This window comes from Aspergillus ibericus, assembly GCF_003184845.1.
Source record: "Aspergillus ibericus CBS 121593 unplaced genomic scaffold BO80scaffold_1, whole genome shotgun sequence".
Taxonomy (NCBI): Eukaryota; Fungi; Ascomycota; class Eurotiomycetes; order Eurotiales; family Aspergillaceae; genus Aspergillus; species Aspergillus ibericus.
The window spans coordinates 1318532-1346482 of record NW_020292099.1 but is presented as its reverse complement, the minus strand read 5'-3'; the positions used below and the strand labels follow the sequence as shown (position 1 = coordinate 1346482).

General features: G+C 53.2%; 10 protein-coding genes across 10 annotated transcripts; 5 read left to right on the top strand and 5 right to left on the bottom strand.

The window, feature by feature from the left end:
- The first annotated feature begins 1669 nt into the window (after positions 1 to 1669).
- BO80DRAFT_420705 (RNA-binding protein) lies at positions 1670 to 3016 on the top strand. Its single transcript, XM_025718427.1, has 3 exons — positions 1670 to 2333; positions 2381 to 2609; positions 2660 to 3016. The coding sequence occupies exons 1-3, from the start codon at positions 1778 to 1780 to the stop codon at positions 2847 to 2849; spliced, it is 975 nt and encodes a 324-aa protein (XP_025580740.1). The 5' UTR covers positions 1670 to 1777; the 3' UTR covers positions 2850 to 3016.
- Positions 3017 to 3108: 92 nt separating this feature from the next.
- On the bottom strand, positions 3109 to 4332 carry racA (putative Rho GTPase Rac). The gene is made up of 6 exons (XM_025713504.1): positions 4110 to 4332; positions 4019 to 4051; positions 3894 to 3952; positions 3660 to 3840; positions 3365 to 3597; positions 3109 to 3319 (listed from the first exon to the last, which is right to left on the bottom strand). The coding sequence occupies exons 1-6, from the start codon at positions 4140 to 4142 to the stop codon at positions 3259 to 3261; spliced, it is 600 nt and encodes a 199-aa protein (XP_025580739.1). The 5' UTR covers positions 4143 to 4332; the 3' UTR covers positions 3109 to 3258.
- A 1572-nt stretch (positions 4333 to 5904) lies between these two features.
- On the bottom strand, positions 5905 to 6666 carry BO80DRAFT_420702 (putative quinol monooxygenase). The gene is made up of 3 exons (XM_025718426.1): positions 6551 to 6666; positions 6350 to 6462; positions 5905 to 6248 (listed from the first exon to the last, which is right to left on the bottom strand). Exons 1-3 carry the CDS (start codon positions 6611 to 6613, stop codon positions 6098 to 6100), a joined length of 327 nt encoding a protein of 108 aa, XP_025580738.1. The 5' UTR covers positions 6614 to 6666; the 3' UTR covers positions 5905 to 6097.
- Positions 6667 to 6864: 198 nt separating this feature from the next.
- Positions 6865 to 9976, bottom strand: BO80DRAFT_489898 (transcription factor domain-containing protein). Its single transcript, XM_025723613.1, has 8 exons — positions 9818 to 9976; positions 9252 to 9688; positions 8997 to 9103; positions 8630 to 8935; positions 8143 to 8580; positions 7833 to 8098; positions 7277 to 7786; positions 6865 to 7229 (listed from the first exon to the last, which is right to left on the bottom strand). Exons 2-8 carry the CDS (start codon positions 9489 to 9491, stop codon positions 7024 to 7026), a joined length of 2073 nt encoding a protein of 690 aa, XP_025580737.1. The 5' UTR covers positions 9492 to 9688; positions 9818 to 9976; the 3' UTR covers positions 6865 to 7023.
- A 214-nt stretch (positions 9977 to 10190) lies between these two features.
- Positions 10191 to 13014, top strand: rgd1 (putative Rho GTPase activator (Rgd1)). The gene is made up of 9 exons (XM_025718425.1): positions 10191 to 10458; positions 10526 to 10579; positions 10664 to 11270; positions 11323 to 11531; positions 11583 to 12144; positions 12197 to 12340; positions 12392 to 12486; positions 12536 to 12606; positions 12656 to 13014. Exons 1-9 carry the CDS (start codon positions 10303 to 10305, stop codon positions 12765 to 12767), a joined length of 2010 nt encoding a protein of 669 aa, XP_025580736.1. The 5' UTR covers positions 10191 to 10302; the 3' UTR covers positions 12768 to 13014.
- Positions 13015 to 13206: 192 nt separating this feature from the next.
- Positions 13207 to 14651, bottom strand: BO80DRAFT_11752 (uncharacterized protein). Its single transcript, XM_025713466.1, has 3 exons — positions 14210 to 14651; positions 14050 to 14157; positions 13207 to 13974 (listed from the first exon to the last, which is right to left on the bottom strand). The coding sequence occupies exons 1-3, from the start codon at positions 14587 to 14589 to the stop codon at positions 13497 to 13499; spliced, it is 966 nt and encodes a 321-aa protein (XP_025580735.1). The 5' UTR covers positions 14590 to 14651; the 3' UTR covers positions 13207 to 13496.
- Positions 14652 to 14759: 108 nt separating this feature from the next.
- BO80DRAFT_470545 (uncharacterized protein) lies at positions 14760 to 16660 on the top strand (the record flags this gene model as incomplete). Its single annotated transcript, XM_025723071.1, has 5 exons — positions 14760 to 14841; positions 15050 to 15627; positions 15692 to 15747; positions 15812 to 15959; positions 16049 to 16660. The coding sequence occupies 5 exons, from the start codon at positions 14760 to 14762 to the stop codon at positions 16298 to 16300; spliced, it is 1116 nt and encodes a 371-aa protein (XP_025580734.1). The 3' UTR covers positions 16301 to 16660.
- A 434-nt stretch (positions 16661 to 17094) lies between these two features.
- On the bottom strand, positions 17095 to 19617 carry BO80DRAFT_343848 (translation initiation factor SU; the record flags this gene model as incomplete). The annotated part of the gene is made up of 10 exons (XM_025715248.1): positions 17095 to 17243; positions 17296 to 17388; positions 17490 to 17586; positions 18968 to 18978; positions 19040 to 19137; positions 19191 to 19202; positions 19270 to 19286; positions 19348 to 19379; positions 19452 to 19502; positions 19581 to 19617. 10 exons carry the CDS (start codon positions 19615 to 19617, stop codon positions 17095 to 17097), a joined length of 597 nt encoding a protein of 198 aa, XP_025580733.1.
- A 538-nt stretch (positions 19618 to 20155) lies between these two features.
- Positions 20156 to 20655, top strand: BO80DRAFT_420695 (uncharacterized protein). The gene has a single exon (XM_025718424.1). The coding sequence runs from the start codon at positions 20394 to 20396 to the stop codon at positions 20646 to 20648; it is 255 nt and encodes an 84-aa protein (XP_025580732.1). The 5' UTR covers positions 20156 to 20393; the 3' UTR covers positions 20649 to 20655.
- A 1984-nt stretch (positions 20656 to 22639) lies between these two features.
- BO80DRAFT_440272 (mediator of RNA polymerase II transcription subunit 12) lies at positions 22640 to 27849 on the top strand (the record flags this gene model as incomplete). Its single annotated transcript, XM_025721115.1, has 9 exons — positions 22640 to 23246; positions 23311 to 23908; positions 23964 to 24168; positions 24222 to 24860; positions 24918 to 25216; positions 25268 to 26147; positions 26216 to 26510; positions 26558 to 26784; positions 26839 to 27849. 9 exons carry the CDS (start codon positions 22640 to 22642, stop codon positions 27847 to 27849), a joined length of 4761 nt encoding a protein of 1586 aa, XP_025580731.1.
- Between the last annotated feature and the right edge of the window lie 102 nt (positions 27850 to 27951).

The following is a 27951-nucleotide window of genomic DNA, read 5'->3' as shown; positions in this document are numbered from 1 at the left end:
TGAACAGGACGCTATTTGAGACGAGAAGCTTAACTTCGATCAACAAATTCAACGCCTCTGTTCCATGTTTCTGATATTGTGAGCCTTATAAGTGACCCTCGTACAGCAGCCTTCAAACGATTCCTTGAAGTTCTGTGTATCATCAATCCACATACGTCCCTGACCAAAAACTTGTAGATTCTCAGGCTTTTCAATGGGCCTTGACCATTCCGACCATCTATACCGGCCGTGCTTGTTATCCTGCCACCGATCAACCAGGGAATCATCACTTGGGGCATGAAGTACTGATTGTCTTGGGGAACTCGAAGAAGACAAGTCAAAGACCATCCGCTAGCTGTTAATTCGCTATTCATGACTTAGCCACAGTATATTAACCACCCACACTCAATTATCGCTTGACTTCCATATCATAAATATGAATCCATATGGTATAGACATTGCCAAAAGTCTTCTTCATCTCCCTAAGCTCTAGGCACGGGTCTTGCCCAGCCTTGTGCAAACAGCTCAGGTTATCAGGTCCTCTTCTGTCTTATTGACCAATACCGTGCTGATTATATGCTCTTCCCCGGAATGTTTTTTTTTTCGTGCAAGGCATTTCTGCAAATAATATACCGCCGTACTTACTCTGTACGCTAATCAAAGAGGATATGTATGTTTTGGACACTTTTCTGGCCATATGGCCATTCCTATAGCAACCCCATTTAACTGACGGCTTGAGCGATATGAATAAACTCGCACTGTATGGATAGAGTCCCAGCCTAATTTCCCCGTCGTTATCGTACCGACCAGGATAAATTACCACAGGGCAAACCAAGACCAGCCTAGGAACCACCACAGGACAAGAAATGTCCGAAGGACAGCGATACAAACGAGGGAAGGTGTCTCGAGGGACCACAATAGATATCTCATGGAAGACACAACGGATGGACGTGCCATAAGGCACAGAATGAGTAGATTTCCCATGAGACATAGACACAGAATGAGTGGATATGGCAGTTATTGAAGATATAATATGCCAATCCCGGGGTGGATTCCCGGGAAAGTTCTTTGCAGGTGGTATATCTTTGTTGTTTTAAGTGCTGAGTGGTACAAATATAGTGTGTTTGACCAGCAGGTGTCAAGCCCTAAGTAGAGGATTGTTGTTCAAGTGGTGGTAGTATAGGCAATGAATGCGGTACCACGGTTTGATGGATTGAGTCCTTGAGATTTTATGGTATTGAGAATGTCGACTGTCTCAGGTGTATATGGTAAAGATATGTACTGTGCCCTAAGAGATGGGACTGCTGAATATCTATCTCGAGGTATATGGCAGACTTGTTTCTTGATATGGGGATGGGAAGAGAAAGGAAGAGGATGTGTGGACAGGGAGCAGCATGCTATATATACCCTTATCTGGGTGAATCCAGACAAGATTACTAGCGACAGTGATCCAAGGATGGCAGTATTAATGAATAGTCCACAGTATTCTTCACCAATTATGTGAATCCATCCGACTATCACCCAACGATCCAAGCCCTACTCACTAAATTCATACCTGAGGCAGCAAGTTACTGCCTGAATTGTCTGCCTTACTCCTGCCTGAACATCACGATGCCTGAAACATCACCGACTCCACCCCTCACCGCCAGATCTCTCCGCCCGGCAAAAAAAGCAAATTTCCAATGCCGCCGATCACTCGGCCCTCTTGCGATCTCTCCCCGGCGCATTTTCTGCATTGATACCCTCAAGTCTTTTGATTTCTTTTTTTTAATTCGCTGCATCAATCCATCAATTCATCATGGGCGACAAGAAGCGCAAGCTCGCAGAGGAGGCCACCATCCCCGAGGTGAAGAAAGCCAAGCGCGACGACAAGAAGGAGAAGAAGGAGAAGCGCAAGGCGAAGGAGGTCGTCGAGGAGGTGCCGGTGGAGGAGAAGGGTGAGAAGAAGGAAAAGAAGGAGAAGAAAGAAAAGAAGGACAAGGAGGAGAAGAAGGAGAAAAAGGACAAGGAAGAGAAGAAGGAAAAGAAGGACAAGAAGGAGAAAAAGGAAAAGAAAGACAAGAAGGAAAAGTCCAAATCAACAGACGACTCCGAGGAGAAGCCCGAGACCGAGCCCGAGGCCATGGAGGTGGACGAGACCCCCGCCGAAAAGGAGAACCAGAAGCCCGAGCCCGAGGCCGAGGTAGCCAAGGAGGAGAGAAAGGACAAGAAGGACAAGAAGTCGAAGAAGGAGAAGAAGTCCAAGAAGGAGCAGAAGACCGAGACTCAACCGACTGATACCCCCGCCGCGGAAGAGCCCGTCCAGGAAGAAGCTCAACAATCCAAGAAGAATGCCCGGTTTATCTGCTTCGTTGGTATGTATCAAGATACACCGGTATGCGTGTCATGCTAATATCCTCAGGCAACCTTCCCTACTCCGCCGACCGCGAATCCCTGACCAAGCACTTCGAGAAGATCGCCCCCGTCTCGGTCCGGGTGGCCACGCAAATAGACAAGCCCACCAAGTGCCGTGGGTTCGGGTTCATCGAGTTCGACAACTACGATCGCATGAAGACCTGCCTGAAGCTCTACCACCACTCCATGTTCGACGACAAGAAGTACCCTCCTCGGAGAATCAACGTGGAATTGACGTAAGTCCACATGGCCACCCTCCAAGCAAGCGACTGACTGACCTTTCTAGGGCCGGCGGCGGTGGCAAGTCCGAGCACCGGACAGCCAAGATCGAAGCGAAGAACAAGAAGCTCTTCGAGGAGAGACAGCGCAATGCCAAGGAGATCCAGAAGGAGAAGGCGAGACACGAACAGACCGAGGAGACCGGCCAGGATGACTTTGCCGGCGTGCACCCCAGTCGCCGGAATCGGATGGCCTAGATTGGCCGTGGGTTATAAAAGTATATGTGCTTTGTGCTTCAGAGATACCTTTCCGTTCTCTTGTTCTGATGTGTATACTTGGATGAGTCAGGAATATAGATCCGGATGATGCAGCGCGTGCCTCACCGTCCCCGTGTAGAAACCCTACTCCGCCTTGAAGCCCACCGCCCGTAAGTGACGTTCATTGAGTGGTATTGTATGGCATGTTACATCTTTATACTGCATTAAAGGGAGGGAGAAAAGGAGAGGAAGGTTATCCTGAACCCGAAGAAAATAGAGAACAACATCAGGATCATGGACCAAAACAGGGAACGGGACACGAGCAAAATCATCAGAGGGGGCGGACCGCCCCGAAACCCAGACGCCGTATTAGTGGTTTATATTATGAGTCGGACAGGCCGAGGTCGATCTACAGAATCACGCATTTCTTGTTCTTCGGTTTGGCCGCAGGCCGGGGATTGAGCACGGCACTAGATGGTCAGTCTGGGTCCAGCAATATCAAGCCGATGACATACCGAATCGCCTCGTCGAAGACGCTCTTGAGATTGCGCTGCGTCAGGGCCGAGCATTCGAGGTACTTATGTGCCCGGATTTCCTTGGCCACGGCCAGAGCCTGTTCGTAGGAGACGGGTTCCATCTTTCGCTGTCGGAGCGCATCTATGGTGCCACGGTCGTCTCGCAGATCGAGCTTAGTGCCGACCAGGATGATCGGGACGTTCGGAGCATGGTGTTCAATTTCCGGGAACCACTGCATCACGTCAGTAAGCGGTTCACATTGACCGTATGACTGCTAGCAGCGTCGGGAATCACCTTGGCTTTGACGTTGTCGAAAGATGGCGGGCTGACGATGGAGAAGCAGATCAAGAAGACGTCGGTTTGCGGGTAGGACAACGGGCGAAGACGGTCGTAATCTTCCTGTCCAGCAGTATCCCAGAGTCCCAAGCTAATCGGTCGGCCATCTACCATCACACTAGCGGTGTAGTTGTCGAATCTGAGGAGGGGGGTCAACAACGGTTCGTTTCAGAGGAGGGACGGGGCACGGACACGGTGGGAATGTATTCCCCGGGGAAAGCGTTGGTTGTGTACGAAATCAGGAGACATGTCTACCGTCGGGTTAGCAATCGATCCCCCAGTTGACCGATCAGGAGAATGCTCCACGAGCGACGTACTTTTCCAACCGCACCATCACCCGTCACCACACACTGTGCACAAGCGCCCGTTAGCCGCAGTCCGACGGACGGATAAGCAAGTGGTGCTGACCTTGAGAGATTGAGTCGCAGGACCGGTGGCCATGGTGACGCAAAGTTCGGGGCAAGAACACTCGATATGGATACAATTGGAGCAAGGACAGCCAGCAGACGAGGAGGATAAAATCGATGGAGCGGAGCTAGAGCGACGGGGGGTAGTGAATAGTGGCTTCGACGGGCGGAGGGACAACTAGTAGAGAGCGGGTATCTGCAAAGGCACCCAGGCTAAAGGCTGAACCGGTCAGGAGAATTCGCAACCCAGGCGGCGATTGGCACAGAAGAATATGGACAACGAAAATAATGTCAAGCAGGGACCGACAAGGAAAGCAGCAGGAGAACGCAGTGGACTAGGGGAGACAATGGAAGTGAATGGCGAGAAGATGAGCGGATGAGGTGAGTGAGGAGGGGAAAAGAAGAGGTTATGGATCAATCAATGGATGGGTTCGAGGCAGGCTTAGTGGATGGAGACTGGCAGCCTGGCAGGGAAGGAAGAGATGCAGCAGCAGACGCAGCAGCAGTAGCAGCAAAGCAGAGCAGAAGAGGGGGGCCGAACGGTGACGGGAAGCTCAGCAGCAGCAGCAGCAGCAGCAGCAGCAGCGCAGCAAGAAGTGGATGGGGCACTGGATAGCTCACCTGGCAAAGCAAGATAGACGATCAGCTAGGGAGATAGCCACTGGACAGGTAGCACGGCCAGTCACCAATAATACTACCGAATCAATGGGGGGGGAAAGGGATATCACTGGAAGCGCCAAAGGACGAGAGCGAGGGAGGGATGGATGGATGGATGGATGAGTGGATTGACTGATCCTGTTACTAGTAGACTGACTTAGTGATGGGGATTCTTAGCCCGGCCGCCGTTGTCCACTCTTTCGCGCTGCTTTCTATCTAATTCATGGCTGGCTGCCTTGCCTGCCACCACTTTCTTCCCTAATTCCACTCTCTCCAGCCAACCTTCTCTCTAGTGTGTACAGTGTGGTCATTACGCTTTCCACCAATTCCTTTGACGACCCTCCAGACCCTACAGTGTCCCCAGTAGCTCTTCTCTCCCCGGGTTGGATCGACCACTGGAGCCAAGGGACGGCGCTTGGATGCGCGCTGGTTCAGGGGGGGCAGAGAGAAACTGGGAATTTGATCAGAGAACATCAAACATGGGAGGAATCTGGAATTCTCTGCCCCGGATGGCCATGTGCCATGCTGGACGATCCATTACCCCCATCATGGGAGATGACTCCCATTCTCCTTCTATCGAGTGGTGAGGATACGACGGTCGAATGTCACTCTTCCCCATCGCACCCACGGACCCATCCGTCCCTCAGTCCAGCCATCCTGCCATCCATGAATCATGAACCTCGCTCGCCTCCAGGCTCCCAGGCCCATGCAGTAGTGTCTGACCGCCACCAAACCCAAACCCAAAACCCCTAATATTAGATCCAGATGCACTAGCGGCTAGCAGGCACTTACTACATACATAGTCGTACAGATGTACCTCCCACCGCCGACATGATGGTACATGATACATATGGCCCGGTGTCCGTTCCGATCGAATGGCCGTCGAGCTTCCAAGGCTCGCTATCTGCAAGCCCATTCGGATCCATGGCGCGTGGCATGGTACTTGCTACCTACCTAGTAAGTATTTATCTACAGAGTATTCCGTACTATTTACGGAATCCTCTACACCCTGCACAGTACTCCATCTGGATGCAGTACTTTACTACTTATACTACTGGTGGATCGGATCGGATCTGATCCATCCGCGACCAAGACAAGGTTCCTTCCTTAACTCCGTTTCTCATCCGTTCGGCGTTCACTTCCTGGCCATCCATCAGCATCCATCTTTGTCCTACTACCACCATCCAAAGTCAATTTAAACATGGGTACCGAGTACGTACTGCGTACCCGTCACACTATCAAATTTCCCGATCATAACTCTATACATACTCCTAACCACAATGACTCCACATACTATACACACAACTAGATAGAAGTAATAAGACAATGAAATCACGTTCTCACCACCGAAACCGACCCCCCCACCACATCTCCCCCAACCACCAGATCAAACGGCTTGGCCATTAACCCCTTGCCCTTTTCCACAAATTCCTTGAAATATGTACTTTGGCTGTGTTTCTCGAAGGCGGCTTGGTTGCGGTATCTATTTCACCCATTGAGTTTTAGTATATGCATTTCCTTGTATTGAAGTAGATCGATAGGTTGATGGATTGATTGACATATAGAAATGGATGGGGGAAATACCTCTCAACCACACTAATCACCGTCCCTTCCTTATTGGCAAAGGAGTAATACACCAAGGTGTCGGGCTCGTGGGCGTGGACTTGCTGGGTTAGGGTGGCGAGGAGGGCGGAGAGCTAAATATTTAATCATCAATACTCCGTACCTCAATTCATCCTCTGCAAATGAAGTATCATTGTTGAGTGGTGGGGGTAGGGGTTATACCTCCTCGAGCTTGTCGGGCTGGGGGTAGACCAGAGCGACGATGTTGATTTCGGTGGAGGCCATGGTGGTAGTTCAGTACTGGTATTGAGCACGAGAGGGATGGGAATTGGGATCTAATTGGAAGTGGGACTGGTGGGAGATCTATATACTATGTATCTAGGGGCCTCACTTTTGAGTAATAGAGCCGAAATATCTCCGGATTTCTAACCGGGTGGGGATTGATTGGTAAGGACCCTGACGGACGGACAAGTGGGCATCCCGACGAAGGTCCGCCCGTGGTCGTTCGCGTGGGACTGATCTTTAAGGAATTTCAGGGATCTGGTAATCGTCAACGGCTATTCACGCAATGGTATCTAGTGATCGTCATGGCATCAACATATGTACAAAACAGAGTACAAGGTATCCACAAGGGTACACTTCAACAATCGCATGAACCAGAACCCCCCGGCGCCGAGATGCAATGCGTGACGAGCCTACATGACCGGAGGCGCCACAAACGTGTCGGGAATCCCGTCAAACACCCAGTTGAGCGAATCAAACACCTCCGAGAACCCCGCCTCGCTGATGAATGCCCCTTGGTCGAAGTTTGGCGGGTAGATCAACCCGGGATCGGCCAGCGACTCCTCTGGTCGCGTCATGGGGCCGGCCGCCGCCGAGAGACTGGGGTTCGCAATGGTAGCTACACAAGTTAGTGATTGAATGAACCCCCGGCATCGCTAGACATACCTTGCGGATCCTCGATGCTCTTCATCGGGCGGAATCGCTGGCGCCAACGCCAAACGGTATCGTAAACATGGCTCATACTCATCCGGCAACGCACTTTCAGCTGCAGAGCATCCTCGCCCGCCGGTCCCTCCGGGGTGCCGGCATTCCACATCTGTGCTAGAATGTCCGCAAGACGCACGGGACGGTCGTGGTCCATCACACTGATTCTGCGGATCGCCGAGATCGCTCCGTTGAACAGCAGCTTCCCATGTTCGAAGTCGATGTGGCGTCGGAAGTCACTCTTCAGCAGCTTCATGAGGGCAAATGCAGCCGAAACGATCATCTGGAGAATGTAGTTGGTTGCATGGCCAATAAGCTCCCCGGGTGACGTTTCGAGATCGAGCACGCGGCCAAGGAATGATGTGGTGGCAATGAAAAGCTTCGTCAAGTCGTCACTTCGTGCACTGGAGCCAAGGAAAACAAAGTATCGTAGATGCAATTCAGCGGCTCGGAGATGGATCATGTTGATATCTGCAAACGAGTTAGCTTCTTCCGTGGAAAGACATCGGGCACGAACTGGAAATATCTCGTCCGAATTCCACCTCCATGTCTCGCAGCTCGTTCTCTAGAAGCTGCACGATCAGCAACTTCTCCGAGCTGATGAACTCCGCCGGGTCGGGCTTGCTGCTGTACAGTGATTTGGTCACACGGTCGCAGAATTTTTCAATCCGTAGCCGAGTCTTCAGATCTTCGGAAGGCTGATAGTCGGCGTCTCGAAGCGATGCTGGCTCGAGCGCCCAATCGTAGATAGTCACGGGGGGTTGTCCATAGCCGGTGGCGACGCTATTTCGGTGAGTTTTCGTCAGCAATAGGGCAAAGAAACTTACTTCTGAGCCACAATGTTACATATGACCCATGTCTGTAGACGGTCTTTGACAGCTTCCCCTTGGACTTCCATGCGGAAAGTGGTGAACTCCTCCGCTTGGACGGGCCGATGCAATCCCAGCTGCATGGAAATTTGCATCATTAATCCACTGAGCATGAAGGTGGCATCGGTCCGCTGGCTCGTCGTGGGCAACGGCCAGGTGCAGAGAAGGCAAAGAGCCTTGACTACACGGTAGTCTTGCGGTACACCGGTGATGGTGGACCAGAGCAGTCTGCTGAACGGCCCCGACAGCGCACTCAGGAGGCCTGGCTCCGAGGGCGCTCGTCGACTAGCGACACAGATGATAGTCCATGCCTGCAAAGGACAGCGACGCAGATACTCATCCGGGTGCTTTTGCGGATTCAACAGAGGGAGAAACGGGTGGTAGTACTTGAAGAACCTGACCAACCATTAGCTATAGCAGCATATAGGTGGGGCAGGCATATTACTGTTCAAATAGACGTGCCACCCTCGTCCTAGACAGCGAGACATCTTCCAGTCGCCATGGGTTATCCTCCTGAGAAAGAATGGACCCATCTCTATGCATGGTCAACGGGGTAGCCATCGGTTGAGGCTCCAACGGCGCCGACAGCGGCCGCGCCCTGTTTGCAACCGCCGCATCAGGCGGACAAAAGACATCCTCGGAACACTGGGAGAGCTCATCGCTGCCATTGGCTTCCACGGCCTGCGGGTGATCGCCAGTGGCAAGCCGCCGGCGGAGCTCTGCGATCTCCCGTTCCATTTCAGCATTGCGCCTGCATACATCAAGGTCAGGAACAATGGCATCAACGGGAAGAGGAGGCCACGAAAGACTACCTTCGTTTGGAGATCCGTTTGAAAGTGGGCTCGACCTTGCATTCTATTTGGAGCCGCCGGCAGCGCGAGCAAGCATCCGCGGGTGTTTGCACAATGTCGCACCGAAGCTGTGGATTCGAAACAGACCATATTCAGCCAGCCGTATAGATGGATGGGGCGAGCGAAGGAAGGAAGGAAGGAAGCTAAGCATAGATAGTGATATGCATAGATCCCTCCGAAACAAAGACGCCCAGGCCGGGAATAGGACTAGCTTACCTTTTGCTGTTTACACTCATTACAAGCCTTTCTACAGCCACCCCGCCGCTTGCCAGTGATGGCGGGGAGCTTCTCCATATCGCCCGGTTCTAAGTTTTTGGGCGCGAAGTCGAAGGCTGTCACCGGCCGGGGCAACCTCGGGGTGCTCCGAAGGTCGCTGGAGGAGGCCGGGGGTGTTATCAGATTGGCATGTGTCGCCAACCCAGTCGGTGCCAGGACACCCCGGAACTCCAGATCCATCAGTATAAATCAAGAAACATCCGACGGCCTTGGAACCGCGGGACCCGATAACACATGCAAAATGGAGAGTGCAGCAGAGAGGAACCAGCGTGCAGGTGCCGGAAATCGGCAGAAAATTTGGTGGATTTTGGTGGGCGACGGAGCGAAGAGCAAGGCAGTGGCTCGCGAAACTCGGCGGTTGGGGCTGACTCAGCGGTCTATAAATTGGGCCAGTTAGCCACGATGCATAGGTGATTAGTTCTCCATACTCTATCTTGAGTATCTAGCTAGCTAGTGATGGATGGATGATCCCTCGAGGGAATGCTTCTGGACCGACTTGAACATACCAGATCAGATTCGTCTGAGAATGCCTCTGGTATGCAGTGTAGGCCATAGTCCATGCTTTAGACATCAGATTGGATGACGTAGATGATATGGCCTTGTCCATAATACAGTAGAAGCCTCCTAATGGAGAAAATTATATGGAGTGGATGAGAACTATCAACAATAAACGGTGGACTGGTATAGTAGTGGTACCTGGTAGGTGATAGTGATCAATAGGTACCAACGTCCCAGTAATGGAGAGCTCAGCCACACGCTAAGCCTCCCCCACGGCGGCTTACCCAGAATAGCAACCGGGACACTGACACCAGCCCGGCATCACTCCAACGGGGCTGACGCCGTCCTCCAAGCTAAGTTCGTAGGCTTCCGCAATCCACTCCGACTATTACTACTTACTATATACCCACTCCCCCCAAACTGCCGTTTCAGGCCATCCGTGCTTCTCCTTCTTGTCTACCATTAGTCGCCCATACACCACTCCCACGCCCCCATGGCAGACGTACACGATAGCCCAGCGCCCGACCCCGATGCGCGCCCCTCCACTGACGGCTCTGCCGGCCACCCCGGAGCTCTAGAGCTCCGTCCCGGGCCTCCCCCTATGTCGGAGGAATTGAAGGCGCGTTTGGATAAGGTTATCTACTCGGATGTGCGTAATGCCTCACCTGCTTGTCCATACGAATAAGTCATTCTATACTAACTGACCGACGTCATAGATCGGAGTTACTACTCTCCTGACCCGCTTAAAGCAAAGTGTCTCTTCTGCCAGGGTTCGTCCATGTTTCATCGGCTGCAGACCCCCACCGTTCATGGATCAAGAAACACACAGACGCTAACCAGCCGGATGGCCACAGGACTTCTCCACGTTCCTGAAAAAACGGTCCTCACTGGAAGAAGAGCACGCGCAAGGCTTGAGGAAGCTGTCCCGCTCCCTCCACGACTCCGCCTATCGCAACGAGAACCGCCAAGGCACCTACGGCCAGAACTATAATGAACTCAATCGTTTCCATGACCGCATGGCGGATCACGGACTCCAGTTCTCCGTGTCTCTGCAGCAGATGGCCGATGATCTTCACGAACTCGCATCGAACATTGAGCGAGGCCGTAAGCAATGGAAGCAGACCGGACTGAGTGCGGAGAAGAGGGTGCTGGAGGCGGAGACCTCTGCTGAGAAGGCAAAGGCCAAATACGAGTCGCTTGCCGAGCAATATGACCGTGTGAAGACCGGTGACAAGCAGGGTGGAAAGTTTGGCTTGAAGGGTCACAAGTCCGCCGCGCAGCATGAAGAGGAGCTGCTGCGCAAGGTCCAGAACGCCGATGCTGATTATGCTGCCAAGGTTCAGGCTGCGCAGACAGCGCGGCAGGAATTGATTGCAACCCATCGGCCTCAAGCAGTGCAGAATATTCAAAAGCTCATCTCGGAATGTGATTCGGGCCTGACATTGCAGTTGCAGAAGTTCGGTGCGCTTGACCCTACTCTTTGGTGCAGGACCTCTTGCTGACTGGTGCATAGCAACTTTCAACGAGAAGCTGTTACTTGGACAGGGTTTGTCCATCAGCCCGTTGAAAGATGCCACGGCAAACCCCAATCTTGCTCCGAAGAGCTTATACGAAGTCGTTTCTCAGGTCGACAACGAGAAGGACTTCCGCGAGTATATTCTCAGCCATGAGAGGAACCCTGCTGCGGTGACCTCAGACCAGATCAGATACCAACGTCATCCGGTAAGTTTGCCTGGTATCGATCCTGGTGCTCGTAGCTGAGATTGAAAGCAGACGCTGGGAGGTTCCGGACCCATTGTACCTGCCTCTCAACCCGCCACGCAGAATAAACGGCAGTCAATCTTCCTTCCTCAGTCCTTCTCGCAACAAAATCTCCCTGCGTCTACTCCGGTCTCGTCTCAGCCCCCAGCTCCGGCACCAATATCAGCCCCGGCTCCAGCTCCAGCACCGTCGCTTCCACCTGCACCGAGTACCGAGCCATTGCCATATCCACAAAACCCCGACTCGTACTCAACCCCACAATTCCAGCCTCCTTACCCAACCTCTTCGGCTCCTTCCGAGCATCGTCACATAAACCCAGCACCTGTGCCACCAGCAAAGACACCATTAGTACCAGCCGGGAATGGCTTCCAGCCTAGCCCCAACCTGCCTCCTCTGAAGCCGGTCTTTGGTGTATCTTTGGATGACCTATACACGCGAGATGGGACGGCTGTTCCCATGATTGTTTACCAGTGCTTTCAGGCTATTGAACTTTTTGGGTTGGACATGGAGGGTATCTACCGACTTTCCGGTAGTGCGACTCATATCAGTCATATGAAGGCGCTATTTGACAACGGTACGTTTGCTATCCCTCCCCTCTCTTGGGCTAGCCCTAAAAATGAAGGTAGATTCATCCCAGGTCGATTTCACCAATCCTGAGAGCTTTTACCATGATGTCAACAGCGTTGCTGGGCTTCTGAAGCAATTCTTCAGAGACCTGCCTGATCCTCTGTTCACATCGCACACCTACACGGACTTTATCAACGCAGCTCGTAAGTGCTCTCGATCACGGGCCTTTGGTCTGATACTAATATAGTTCATAGGCCTTGAGGACGACATTCAGCGCCGCGACTCACTACATGCCCTGGTCAACAACCTCCCCGATGCACACTACGCCACATTGAGGGCGTTGATTTTGGTATGTCAATGACCGCCCTCTTGGAAACCGCCTGACTAACCTATTATAGCATCTTAACAAAGTCCAAGAACATTACACGCAGAATCGCATGAATGCAGGAAACATTGCGATCTGTTTCGGGTACGTCCTGTTCCCTTTACTCTTCGTAACTGAACTCTAACAATCCTAGACCTACCCTCATGGGTGCCAATTCTGGCGGTAACATCGCAGACGCCGGTTGGCAGGTGCGCGTCATTGAGACCATCCTCGTAAATACGTTCCAAATCTTCGACGACGATTAGATCGATCGCTCTAATACCACGACTCGAAATTGTTGGACAAATCATCCACCTCACTTCTTGCTTTCTCTTCACACGAATACCACGTTCCATATTACCATGATCTACCCCCTTCTTCCTTGTTCCTTTATTACCCCTGCTTTCAGTGTACATAGTGCTCCTTGTATTGGGCGGAAAGGTGTGCCTACGCAACAATCTTCCCTTTACTATGATACCAGGATACGATCAAGCCAACTAGATCGCTACCGGATTTCCTTCCATGAGACACGCTGCTAAGATAATTACAAGGTTCAAATTGGTGAGATAATAGCCAATCAGATATAATACAGAGTGCAGCGGAATGATTGCTGTGTCCCGGTTATCTCTCCCGAACTATAACAGAACGGAAAAGACACCAACACAAGCACCAGAACCGACTGCATGGTATCGGGTAGTTCTCAATAACACATGACAGAATCGAATTGGATGCGATGGGTCGCAGCCAAAGCCAGATGCAAGAGAATGGAGGAGAGGAGGGTGCGGGTGGCAGAGATCAAGCTAACTGATAGACACTTTTGTGCTTCGTCACTGCGTAGCATACAATTCGGGGGGGGTGAACTCAGGGCCTTCACGTGCTTGACTGGTCAAGAAGGAAGTTGTCGACTTTGCGGGCTCGAGTAATCGGGACTTGGTGACTGGGGTTCGTTCACAAGGACAGGTCAATGTTGTGACCTGACGAGAATCCGATGCAGCTTATCTTCTTCCACCCATCGACTCCTTCATAGCCTCCATGCGGTCGGCCATAGTCATTCCACGGGCAAAGAAAGGGCTATCGAGATCTTCCACGGTAGTGGGGGTAGCGTGGCCCCAGACGCGCCATTCGCCTTCCTCGCCGGTCCAGCGGAGTTTCTGGATCACAATGTATTCGGTGCAGTCCTGCTGCTTAGCATTGTTGGCCACATCCGTACTCTGCCCGGAAGACACCTTCCCCTTCGACTGGCGGCTAGTGATGCGCAGAACGACCTGGCGGACTCCAGAGTCGGGCAATTCGGGGATCTGGGTCGCACGATCCGAGACAACGCGGACACCGGTGAAGAAGGTGGCAGGGGACTTGATGTATTTCTCCAGGCTCCATGAGACTTGCTCGCCCTTGGGGCGGGCCGCAATGCGGCTGTTGAGCTGGTTGGCAAGGCCGGTGCAGCACACCTTGCGAAGGGTAGTGGAGTCGCCGCTGTGTTTCGACAGGATCATTAGCACACGGTATGCGGGAGGTATATACGGCGGGAGGAAATGGTGGGAGACCCACGCAGCGAATGCAGTATACATGGATTTGTGAAGACTGAGAGCAACCTGTCGACGCTCCTTCAGCCGAAGCGGGAGTCCCTTGTTGACCCATTTGCAGTAGGCGAGAAGACTGGTGTAGTGTTAGGACCATTTCGAGAGAGCCCGCCACAGTGGAGACTCACGAGATGAAGTTCTGAAAGGCCGACTTGATCCACAACCATTCCATATGTAAACGCTCCGAGGGCTGGTGGAAGATGGAAGGCAAGTCTCGCCAAAGCGGCCGGATGAAGGTTCCCGGCAAGAGTCCAATGTCCTGAGGCAGATCCGTTCTGTTCATGTCCCTACCCCGAGTGCGCATACTCGGCTGAGCGGGCTGTGGGATGGAGATGTTCTGCGGGAGTCCGCGATAGCCATTGCGCTGCGAAGATTGCGAGAAGGGTCGGCATTGGCACGGTGTAGCTACCGCCGGTCCGGAGAGAGTCTTGGAGTAGAAGGCAGCGAAGGGGGTGCTGCTGGAGCGAATGGCCGAGAGAACGGGGCCCTTGGACAGGGAGGACGCCATGATGGACAACGGCCAGAGGAGGAACACCTCAACGGATAGGCAGAGCAGGTCGCAGAAGCACGCTTGGCCGGAGGGAAGCCGGAAAACGAAGCCAAAGAAATTCCGCCGACGGGCCCGGTCACGTGGGGCGGTTCTCCGCCGCGCCTCTCGCTTTTGGCTGATTTGGCTTGATGGCCTTCAATTCACGCATCTCTCGCCTTTTGCGCCTCTCTCTGCCTCAATTCCGGCTGCCTCTTTCGACAGGCAGCAGCAGTGGGTGCGACTTGTCTGGCACTCGCCTTCCGCGCGTTTTCGACTCTCCTGACCGCTGCGGACCAGCCCCGAGTCGAGTGTTCAAGTGTTCACGAAATCCGCCGAGCACTAGAGAATCTATACCGTTTAGGGGTCATTCCAGAGCCAGTTTAGCTCTGGGCCTCTCACTACTATTCTTTCTTCCTTCGCCTATCCATCTCCACTCGAGGAATTTTGCGTGACGGCCGCATATGCCGGGAATTAAGGCTGGCTCCTCCTTATCGTGATGCTGCTTCTCCATCCTTCTCTCTCCACGCCCGGCCGTCCACTCCTGACCGTGACCTGATTGCTTCCCTGTCGGATTCGCTTCCCACGACTCCTCCCCCGCCTTTTTATTCCACGCTCGCCTCCATACTCTCAAAGGTGGATTCCCCCGATAAAGCCGTGGCCCCCTCCTCCGCCGCCTCAACCGCCGTCCCGCCCTCCCCGGCCTCCTCCACGTCCCGCACTCCTAGCAGCAACGATGCTGGTCACTCGCTTCCGTCTGGCCTTCATCCCCGGGTGGCCGTGATTCTAGGAGTCGATCGGAAATGGTATCTACCTCTGCTGATCTGCCGCGCACTGAGCACCGTGCCGGCCGCGTGGTGGGGGCTACGATGTTCCTTCACCTTCTTGGCCGAACTGCTACACATTCGGCCGGGCATAGGACATGAGGGGTGGGCGGCGGCCATTGTCGGGAGCGTTGGGCAAGACTGGGATGTTGAGAGAAGATTTCGCGTAACAGAGGTGGCGTTGGCTATTATGTGGGTATGTGGATAGTCCCCTCTTCGTCTGCACGTCCTTGTGCGAGCTGCTCTGACCGTCATTTTAGTGCTGTGCATCTGCATATCTTTCCTACTTTTTTGCTGATTGTATGATGTCTCGATGGTATGATTTTCCGACCCCTGAGATCGACTGGCCGTTCCTGACATTCAAACTTTCCCCCGTCCAGGCTTTTGAACTATACCCCACCAGCTGTTGTTATTCGTCTCCTTACTACAAACGGTTTGATTGCTTATATCACTTCTTGGGTACTCTATCTCTCTGGGGCTTCTTCCGACCCACGCCTCCTCTTACCAGCCTGGATATCCATTACTACGGTAAGTCCCGCGGACTATATATACTCCATCCCCCCAACTTCTTCAGCGATGCTGGACAACCGTAACTGACACCCCCCTTTACAACCCAGACCCTTACCTTCCTTTACCACGCCACCCAAAATCATGCGACCATCAAACGTGAAACCGCAGCTGCACTGCTCGTCGTCTCCGTGGCCAGTTTCGTGAGCATGTCGTCACTGCTCCTGCAGTTACATTTGACCCGAGAGAACGAGCCCGAAGTGCCTTTGTTCGTCATCACGCGCAAGCTTTGGGATTGGGCCGTTGCGATCTTCCTTCGCATGCGGGTGTCGGACGATCGGGCCCCCGTTGGGGAATTGTAGGCTGGGACGGGGTTGATCGACTGATCGATCACGGCACTAGTCATATCTCCATAGACTATTTGTGTCTTGGTGTCGTTGGGTATTCATCATCCCTTACCTAGTGAATAGAAACCCTAGCTACAAAAAATACATCATTTGAAATCTAAGCGGGGAAAGTGATTCTAGGAAGATTACAGTACTTTGCAATAGTGACATAATATCAATGATGGATTCACCAAAACCATACCGTCAAGAATGAGGTCATTCTCGAGCAAAGACATGGAAATGACTGAGGATAGCATGTAGCACACAACGATCGGAACACTGATGGAAACGAACAAGCGAGACCCATCCCATTCAACCCGTCACAATCCAGGCCGAACCGTCCTCTCGCACTGAGGCTCACACCAAGCCAAGCAACGACACGACACAGAAGAAGTAGAAACAGAAGAAGTAAATCATCTATGAAGATATTGGGTATCTACCAACGCCTCGTTCCGTCATTATTCCCTTCCAGATGTAGCAGTCGAGTCAGGAAGTCAGACCCACTGTGTCCCTCCCATTGCCCACTCGCAAATGGGAGGGACCAACTTGATAGTGCATCAATTCGACAAAAGCCCAAGTCCACGATTCCGGGCACAGAGCGGTAACAATAGCAGACAGAATGTTAGACCGAACAACCCTCGTTGCAATTGCGGGGGGCGCAATGCAAGATCAGACGGAGGATAAGTGGACACATCATGTCCCCCACCCCACCGCTCAGAGGGAAATGTGGACTGGGAAGAAGGGACCGGAACGGGGGCGTGGCGTCTGGCTTAGAAACCGTGGACCTTGATGGTCTTGGCATCCAGCTCGAGACCCTCCTTCTTGTCGGTCAAGAACTCCTGGACATCTTTACGCTGGTCTCCCTGCAACTGAATCACCTCGCCCATCTCAGCGTCACTGACAATGGTGCCATTGCAGGCTGAGGACAGTTAGCTTCATTGTTTCGATGTCAAGAGGCGGCGACAACATACCGAACTTCTTCTTGATCACCTTCAAAATCTTCTTCTGATCGAACTTCTTAGGAAGACCCTGGACGGTGGTCAAGGTCTTTCGACCATTGCGCTCTGTGAACGGGTTAGTCTGATGTGCACGGGACAGCGTGGCGCCACCATCGACGACGGACGGCAGTGGGCCAACAAGTTGAGGGGACGGCAATGGCACGTACGTTGAATCCGTATATGGATGTAATTTTGAGACTGTTTAGTCTCGCCGGTGTCTTCGTCAGCTTCGGCGAAGGGGTCTGTGGGAGAGCACGTGTCAGCCTCAGGCTCATGACCAGACATTACCCCGCCACAACTGTGACGCAGGTCGACAAGAGGGACACGCCCGGCGACACAGCCAAGCCAGACCAGGGTGTATGATCCTATCCGCGACGGCCTTCCAGGGAGACCATCACAAGAAGGACCAACACCGTCTGGAGGCCAGGCTGCGGGCCTGGCGATGGAGTCACAGAAGGGGGGTGGCGAGGCGACTCACCGAAGGTCTTAAGGTTTTCGATGGACATAAACTCGGCCTTTCGCGGTAAACGGCCCTTAAAAGCGGTGTATAGGAAGAGAGCGAGGGGTGAGAATTAGATCTCTGTAAAAATCGAGGCGATCGCGAAGTCTGGGAGACTGAAGCTGGAGTTTAGAGTGGATGCGAGGTGGTTGACGGGAAGGAAGCAGGAAGAAGAACAGAAGAGCCTTTTGAGGGGCGCGGCGTTGCCTTAGCGGCCTTGTGGGGGAAGGCGGTGTGCCCATGACTAAGCCCTGCTGCCCCCTTCCATTCGGGCGCATCTGCTACGTTCCATCGCGGACTGGGCCCCCTCCCATGCTGGTTCAGGTTCCAGTTTGCGTTGCCGCTTTGCCTTTGGGGGCTGAAGAGGCGTCGGGGTCATGGCGATCGTTATTGGCTTCTCGGAGTGGTAGTGATAGTGGTGGTGGTAGATGGATTGGTGGCGACCCAGGGCCCTCCCTCCGTCTCCATTCCCACCCCCTCTCCGGGGTTCCCCCTCCATCCATACGTAGTTTCTACGCAGCGGATCTGGTTTATGCCGTCACGCTAGGTTCATCGCCTAACGGTAGATTGAGCCTACAAATCTTATTGTGAATAATCTGATGAAATGATTGTCCTGCGGCGTATAGTCAGTTCTCAGGGATGTTACACTATGCTGGCAATAGGGAAGTCTGGCCATAGTCGTCTACGACATCCAATTAAACTTCGCCACTGTATATCCACTGGCAACCGAATTACTGAGGCTTTTTAAATAACGATGATATTATGGTAGCCGAGCTATTAGAGTATTCATGCAACATCCCAGTCTCACCCTGTACAGACCAATGGCCTAAGGCCTCCAAAACTCGAGGCGTCGAGTCCCCCTGAGCCTCTTCCGCCCTTTGTCAAGCCAACCTTCCAACCCTTTTTCTTCGCCAACTTGGAAACTCCGTGGTATAACAGTACATCGAAACGTGTCGGCAATGGTATCACAGGAACAGCTCTCGCTAAGGGGAAGGGGTAGGGGCAGCGGTGGTGCCAGGGGCAGCGCGCGCAGCCTGGGGAGGCAGGAAGATCGGGAAGTAGGTCTGTAGCGTGCGCGTTAGGAAGAAGGCCGGGGCGGCTTCGCCTCATCTCCTCTCTTAGGATAGTCAGGGGACATACAACAACCAGAGCCATCACTGAAAGCAAATTCGCAATTAGTTATTATTCGTAGTAATGGGCTAGAGTGGGTGCACGCACAGGACATCAAGACGGACATGTAGCCCGGCGTCGAAGCTGCTCTCTTCTGGTCTGGGGTCTCACCCAGCCAGGACTGAAGCGAGAAAACGAAGGAGACCCTGGACAGGACAGTTTAGCAGCTTGCCGAAACCGCAAAGCAGTGGTGGCCTACCATCCGATCATCCTGCACGGACGAGATTTGTCAGATCACATATGCACAGTCAATCCCAGCGAGTATATTCAGGGCTCACCTATTCCTGGTGAACATCTGCGAAAGTGTCAACGTGTCTGAAGCATTAACCAGCACAAGATCTCCAATTGCGACCTACCGCAGCCATAGGCATGGTGCTAGACATGGCGCCTGCGTCGGGCAATCAGCACGCATTCCCATTCTGCCCCATCTACATGGGGTTGTCATCGATTCGTTACGTACTAGACATGTCGGGCTCATCCTTGCCCTTGGGCGGATCGATGTAGGGAATGGCTAGAATTCGGCGTCGACGTCAGCGCACGGCACGCGTGGGTTTGGAAAGCAAAGAGAATCAGAAGACAGGCCACCTACCGAGGTCCAACCTCCGCATATCCTTCTTGGAAGCCATCTTGTCGCTGGATGCTCCGGGGCTACTGCACAGGGCGTGAACGAGTTGCCTGCCTACCGGAAGAGAGACAGGCGAACAGGCCAGCCAGGCGATGACTGCCGCCAAGACCAAAGCGGAAAGGCTGGCCGGATCCCGAGGTTTATCGCCCCGGCTGATAAGTAGTAGTCGGCCAGTATTCTTCCAGTCCTCCCTCCTCGACGGCGCACTAGGACAAAGCAATTTCAATAATGGCTACCCTTTTTAACGGAGCTACAGATGGACTATTGGACAAGGGACGGGATTGAGCAAACTGATTGCTTACCTCCGAGCCCATGGACAGACTTAGCGTCGTCCCCTCGGTTACAAGATGTTTGGACTATCTAGAGATGGAGAAACCAGACAGATCACATCGGAGATCGTCTATCTTCGGGCTGGACCGTATCAGACATCCTCAGGTCAGCCTATGGGGATTTATTATTAACTGACTTTATGCGATAGGGGTGATCAACCGCAATCCGGTCAGCGATTGGAATGAAGGTCAGCTCAGGAGGTGTCTCAAACACCCCCAGCTCTGACCGGGCGGCCGATGCAGGATATGCATGCACGGTGCTTTTTGCAGATATACCAAATCATGGGCGTCCTCACGGCCCATCTCCAGATCGGTGTATAAATTTTACTTAATTCCAGGTGCATATGGGGAGGGTGGCCCAAGCAGGTTACCGACGGAGGACCCATTCCGTGGCTTTCTTTCCAGAGCCAAGTAGCCCCTTTCGCAATCCCTGATTTAAATCCGGACCATGCTTGTGTACCTATCCGCTCAGCTCTTTGTCTCCATTCGTGAGCTGCGACGACCAAGGTCGCACTGCATCCTGCAACTAGGATGGCTGTTGTCGAAAGCTGCTTCGTGTCCAGTACCAGCCGTGGTGCGCCGGTCTGTGCACTCGGAGTTTCCGGGATGCTCCAGTGCGCCCAGCTGCTGGATCTCTGCCCCCGTTCGGAGTAGTACCAGACGGGAGATCTTTGCCAGCAGCCCAGGGCGTACGGAGTTCTAGTGCGGAAAGACGGGGGGGTGTGACCGCCTGGAAGACCAAAGTATAGATATCTACTAGTTATCTACAGATTAAACCCATTGACGATCTACAGCGCCGTGCCATTGAAGATGCGGAGAAAGTGGGATCAGACGGAACAGTCATACGGTACTCACAGTCTCCCACGCAGTGTCATGCCACTGTGGAGGGGTCCATCCCGCAGCCGGTGCTTGAAGACGGCTTTTGCTGGATGGCAGCGATTGGGATCTGGGATGGTCCCAAACCCGAGACCTCAAAATAAAATGACACATGTCTAACATCGTCGGCAATGGATCTTCCCGACGGGGCTCGGGGCGCTTAGGCAGGAGAAGTCTGGAGGAATCCGAGAGGATGGAATCCCCTTGATCCAACGGCCCACACTTGATGGAGACTTTGGAGAGAGTGGGTTTAAGGCGGAAAAAGAAGATAGGGAAGGTCAAGTAGTCCCATCTAGGGTTGGTTTCAGGTCGCATACTGAATCCGGTTGTCAGAAAATTGTTCACCGTATGTTCGGACGGACAGACAGGGAAAATTCATATCCCCTCCAGGAAAGATCGCACACGTATCACCCTGTGTGTGCGACTGCGTCCGTGGTACATGACGAGAGGATTTCCCCTGCTCACTAGTAGCTACAGAGTGCATCGTAGATTAATCCCCGGGTCTAATGATGCAAACAAGTTGGGATCCCAAAGTACTGTCCGGCGAGCAGGGATCGCCCATAACGGGCCGATCTGCGGAGTTAACCTGGGCGTGGTTCAACTGTTCAGGTTGGGTTAGGCACTGAGTCGCCTCGCGGCGGTCCCTATCTTGGTCCCAAAGTGGTTCTGATTCGGGGACCAATCCTGACCACTGGTGGAAGAATGGGGCGAGATGCCGCGATATCATCAGGTAATCGCGTCGATTTGCATGTTCAGAATCGCCCGGATGGAGGCCCCATCATCTGATGCCAAGCGCAGCGATTTCGGATTGGTTGGCTCATGGATTTGCCGGATAGCGTGATCATTGGTAGTCCCTCGGACTCATTCTTCACCACTGCTGATGGCGAACTGAAGGGCAAACTGTAAACGCCAATGCGTAGGGGTCATTTGCTGAATGCGGAGAGCGGAGGTCTGGGTCGAGACCAGATAAGGCAAGGCTATGTACCTATGGGAGTATGGCTGTGATTGCGCTGAAGTTAGTGAGTTAGTTAGCGAATTCTTGTTCCAATTCGGAGCCGGAAGCCTGAAAGTAGTGTCGAGGATCAAGTGTCGATAGATCCCCCGTGCCTTCACAACAGACGTAGTCAAGGCAAAGGCTATCACAACTCCGACGGTGGATAAGCTGGCTCCGATCCTCAATGATCCATCATCCAGGTCCATCCACGGCCGCCCGGTAATACAGCGGTATCAACCCACGGTCAACCCGGCTCCGCCCACGCGGTCTGGCGCCGTCATCCGGATAATTTACCGTCCCAGCCGGTAATCTTGCCCCCCCTCGGGCTGCTGCGACTTCCTACTTGGGTAGGTCGGTCATACAGGTGCCAGTTGGTCCTCCTTACGTTATCTCCAGATTCTCGTCGGCTTTTTCCCTTCGATCTCTCCTCTTCCTCTTTCTCTCTCTCTCTTTCTTTCGTCTCCCCTATCTTCCGACGTCTGTTGGTCCCCTCGCTTCTGCGTCGGCACCCTCCCCCTTCATCTTTGCGGATCGATTGACCTTCCCGCTTTGCCCCCCGAAACTCTCAGGTCCGCGACGGTTCCCGGGGACAAACCTCCGTCTTCCCCCCAAGTAGCCGCGCCGCTCGGGTCGTCAATTCGTTCTACCGCACCAGACTCGATTTGCGGGATCGAATGTGTAGGATTTCGGTCCTCACCTCATCCGACATACCACCAACACGTTCCACAGGCACTCGACCGGGTTCCTGACTGTATTGTTTAGCCGTCTTGACGGCGCAGTGCCGATGATTAGACCCCGACGCTTGGATACACCATGAAGCTGACATGATACCACATCCCTCCGCCGGCGTCCAGCCATGGGGCCGTTCCGTGCGCGCCCTCAATAACGGCTCAGGACGCGTTGATGCGTCTCAAACTGTGGGTCTCCCTGACCCTCAGTTGGAGAAGTCGTCAATGTCCATGCCGCAACCGCTACCCCGACAGCCGGCAGTGATCGATCTCACAACCAACACCACCGATTTTCAGGACCGAGAACCCCCTGCTAAGAGGCTGAAACTAGACGTGCCTTCAGGATCCTGTCCGGTTGAGGGAAGTCCAGCGCCTGGAAGTGGAGGAGAAGCGAGAAGCACCCCAGGCACCGCAAGTTCAAAACCGAATCCGCTTTCCTGGCGTGGTCGGCCTGTATGGTCATTCCAGGCCTTGGTTTCGGAGACAACTGGGGCTGCGGAGGCGAAAGAAGATGACGCTGCTTCGCAAGGCAAGAATCCCGCATCACCGCCTCCTTTACCTCTCGTCCCTTGGAAGTATACTCCGCAGGAACCCTCCGGAAGCAACAGCGCAAGACCTCCCGATATTGCGCACACAAAGGAAGTGCAGACCACTCCATATCGTATTGTCGTTCCCCCGGTTGCGCCAAGAGTGAAAGGGGAGAGTAAGTCGCCTTCACCACCATGGCCGATACAGAGCGCTCGTCTAATTGCACAATCATGGCTTAGGAGTTGCGGACTTTTCCCCTTGGACAGGCAATCACCCGGAGGATACCCTTAACGACCATACTGCGAAACAAGGCCACTATGACCGAACCCAGGTCTCACAAAATGAATCGAATACAGCACGCCCGTCCCTGTATGCGCAGTTGAAGCATCGCTCCGGTCTTCAAATGCTCTCGTCCGTTTTTGCCGCTGCCCTCGAGAAGCGTCAAAGTCATAATACCGTCACTGCCCCGTCGAGTTTCAAGCCACCTCCCCGCGTCACGTTGACCGATAACAAACGCGAGGCTTGGCTTCGGGACCTCGCGAATCCGTCCGTCCCCTTGCGCAGGCTGAGTCGGACGATCCCTCATGGTATTAGGGGCAAGGTGTTGCTCGATCAATGTCTCGGCAAAGGCATCCCGGTCCCCCGGGCCATATGGTTGGCAAGGTGTGTCGGTGCCAATGAAATTCGTGCCTTTAAACGCAAAGGCACAAGCGGGGCGCTCGCGTTGGGCCTCGAGACTAAATGGGTCCGCGACTGGACATCAACTGTCCAACAGTTTCTCGAGAGCGTAATCAGCACTTGTGGAACTTCGGATTGGAAAACAAAGATGACATATGCGTACGCCCTCTATCCGTCCATGCGTTTTCGGTGCAGTCATACTAATCCTTCACAGTGTCAGCTTAACTTCTCGTTTGTTCTTCGAACGCTTGCTAGACCATGATCAGTATCTCGCGTGGTTCTTATTGTCATTAGAAGCCGCACCGCTTAATACTGTGCCTGTTTGGCTATTGATGCTCGGCATATACTGGAGCAATATCATGCGATATAGAAAACGTGGTCGACGATTAGCCGAGGTGTTACTGGACAAGCTGCACCAGGTAGGCACTGTTCTCGTCCACATCCTCCATAGTTTCAGCTAATCGTGTAGCAGATCAAACAGCCTGGACAGCACACAGCCTTTGAGCCGTTGGTGGATCGCTTATCCCGCTGCGTAAGGAGACTGGTGCTGGAGCATACATCATCTGTCATACTTCCGAATTCGTGGGAGAAGTACAAGGACCTGGTTGCCTCGTGCATGAATCTGAAAGAAACGCCTGACAAGACAACATTGCAGAATCTTGCCGAGCGTAATGCACGAGTCCAGCTGCCTAGCAGTCACCAAGACACGGCTCAACGGTTACCTCAGCAACATGTCATTCACCTGTTCGATTCCATACGCTCAGCACATGACATCTCCTCTGCCTCTTCTACCTGTCTGGGTGCTGTAGAAGACAAGGCCTCTTTGGTCTCGAAACTACTTGAATGGGCAGCTACCCCCTTCCGTCATGGTTCTCGCCGTGTGTATACCAGCGTTCGCCTGCTGCGAAAATGGAAGATGACGGGGATGGATGTTGAATCACACATTCTCGCTTTCCTTGCCGATGTTCAGATAACCAGCCGAGTGAATATGGACAATGTTTATCATATCATTGCTGAACTTGTCCGGTCTCAGACGTTCTCTGTCGGCAGGTACTTGCAATGGCTGATGGCCAAAGGGATGGCGAACGATCCTTTGCCTGGTCAACAACAGGTCAGATTGCCATTCCAAGTCCTTTAGCCAAGATCAAATTGACTAAATAAACTGTAGGCTATCTCATCTGACCTTCGCCTTCTCGTACAACTTCCCTTGGCTCGCCTTCCGGATTATGTGCGTAATCTCCGCAATACGCTGTTAAGCCGCGCTGGCATGCTGGCCTCGCAGGAGGAGTCGACCATTGCAACCGTCAAGGCGTCCATCGCTCAACGGCTTCCGAAAATCTTCGGTGCCCAAATCAGTGATGCAATGCTGACTGACCTGTCATTACCGAGTTTAACGTGGGCCGTCAAGTCCGAGATTGGTCTGTGGATTCGTCGTGGAGTGTCTGGACACCACCGCGATCCAGTCAGGTAAGCAGCTTCTGTCCCTTGCAGCCTATCCAAGAGCCTAATAGCCGGCAGGAAATACGCCCATATCCCCATGTTAGCTGATGCTGGTGTTTCTGCCCTTACTCCCAGCGAGTTCTACAGTATTCGGGACGTCCTGGAAAGCTTCGGGGATATCTCGATGCTCGCAGACGTGCTCAAGCAGGCGACGAATTGCGACGACAGCATTGTTCTGGCTTCCGTTGCGGACACTGTCAATTACCATTTCGACTCACTGTGTGTTATTGGTGCTGCAACCGATCTCTTCAAGGGGCTCGTTGAATCCTATGCTCGCCTTAAGAGACTTGGGGCGCCCAGCTTGGACCTTATCTTCTCGTTGATCGAGTTAGGGCTACGAATGCCCAGCGAGTTCAACACTGTTGCTCTTCTGCGTCAGGATCTGTCTCGGATTGAGCACAAGTCGGCTCTCGCTGCGCCGTCCCCTCTCTCGGACCATATACCGATGGGCTTCAGTGAGGTTGACTCTTCGTTCCAGGAAAAGCTGGATCAGATTCTGTTTTCTGGAGGTGGAATGGATGAGTCTACTATGGATTCCATATTCAATTCGTTGACTAGAGCGTTGGGAACTGAACATGGTTCTGTCAAACTGGCACCGAATGACATTTGCAGGTATCTGGCTTACCTGAGGTCCTTCCACCCTAAACGCTTCGATGCAAGGCTGGTTCGGTGGGTCTGTGGGCTTTTGAGGTCACCGTCGCGGTCCGCATTAGTCCGTATCCTTCCTCCTCTGATTGGGGTTGGTTGCGTTACCATCCATGCCTTCGTGACGCTTGTAAAGAAGCTCTTGCAATCGGAAAGGGTGGCCTCGGTAGTTCCCAAGGTCACCGACCTGCGGCTGGATCTTCTTGAACTTCTGGTTCCACGGGGCCCGGACCAAAGCCGCTACGCAGATATGGTATGCTCTTCTAGCCGCTCCGTTCCATATTTCCTTTGGGCTGTCTTTTGTCTAACTTTGTCTTCCAGGTGACATACCGCTATTACTTAGCACAGCAGGAGTTCATTGACAAGCATCCCGAGGAATGCCTGGGGATCATTCGCGATGCTGTGCCGTTGATCAATACTAGATATCCTGAGGTTGCCGGTGTATCCGACCAGACGGACCTTGTGAACTGCGCCATGAACTTGCTTCAGACCCTCCTTACGCAGAAACCGGAACGCATGGTACAATGCTGCATGCAGAAATTTGTAGGCCAGGACTTGGCTTCCACAGCGCTTCTACAAAAGGCGCTCGATACGCTTCTTGGCTTCACTTCACAAGGTCCGTTCGAGATTCGTGGTTGCTGGAGATTTACTAATGCGTCCCAGATCCCCAAGCTATGCCTGAAGCCGAGAGAGTCATTTGCATGAACAATGACTTCTCGCTCCCCATTTGTCAGTTGAAGCTTCAGGTCCTGTTTAATGCAGAAGCGGGCAATAAAGTCGATAATGGTATCGTGGACGTGATGTTCAAGGCTGCAATGGCCGATGCTCGCTCCAAGCGGTCCCACTGGTACGGTCTGGTCAGTCTGATGAGCCAGGATGCAGTGCGACAGGTATGACGTGGTTTAGAATATCGAATCTTTGCAAATATACTAACTAGAGTCCAGATTAGGGAGCGAGCTGAGAAGGGGTTCTTTTCCGTCCCTATGCTCGAGGAGCCCATCGGCGATCCTACCGTCCCGGACCAATCGAACTCCATCGAGACCGCCCGACTTTATCTGACAATTGTCGAAAAGCTGGCGCACAGCATTCCTGAAGCCGGTTCGCAATCGGTTGCGCCTGTCCTGGTGGAGCGAATGGAGCTGCTACTTCAGAAATTTATCACCATGCAGCCAAACCTGTCTGGTGCCGTTGATGCCAGTCAAACAGCTCAGGTGCGCTCGAATTTCGAAAGAAGCCTGGCATTCTGGTTCTCGGCCTTGCTCCGACTCGTTGTCATCCACCGTGCAGCATTTACCATGCCGACATTAGCACCCAGGCTGAATGGCCTGCAAGACCAATCTCGGATCTTGATATCCATCTTCTGCATCTCTCTGGCCCGCCTACCCGACCGTGTCATTCGACTCTACCCGTCGGCCAATTACTTCCCCCATCCGGTGCAGTCCGAAAACTACCGCCCTTGTCCGGGAATTTTGCTGCAGACCCATGCCTTGGATGTCGCAGCAGCGCTGATCGATACGTTTCCGGACGAGGCACGGCAGCAATGCGCCCGGTTTCTCCGGGAGAAATGCCCCCCTTTCCTCCAATTTCAGAACGACTCCCGGTTCCTCTATCTTCTCGGTCCCATGATGGATACATCGACTTCCAACCCTCCCCAACCTGCATCTCTACCGTCTCCTGCTGCCGGTGGTTCAACTCCCACGCCGACTGCAAGTCTTTCCGGCGGGCCACCTAATCCACAGCAGACGATATCCTCAGCTCCTTCAGGACTCCCTGCTGGGTTATCTGAAGGCGTCAACTGCATCGCCAGTCATCTCCGCCTTCAGTACCGCGGCCGTGTCATTGGCGCGTATCCGGTGCGTCCCTGGGAACTGCTCGAAGACGCGGCTCCGATTGTGGGAATGAACGACACGGCCGTGAGCCTGAAATACTTTGACGCCCGCCGCGTCAGGGCTTAGACATGTCACAGTTCATGTCTTGTCGACCCCGTATATATCATCTACTTCTTCTTGCTGCGATCTGACATATTGTGCTTTCCTTCGCTCGATACCATACCTCTT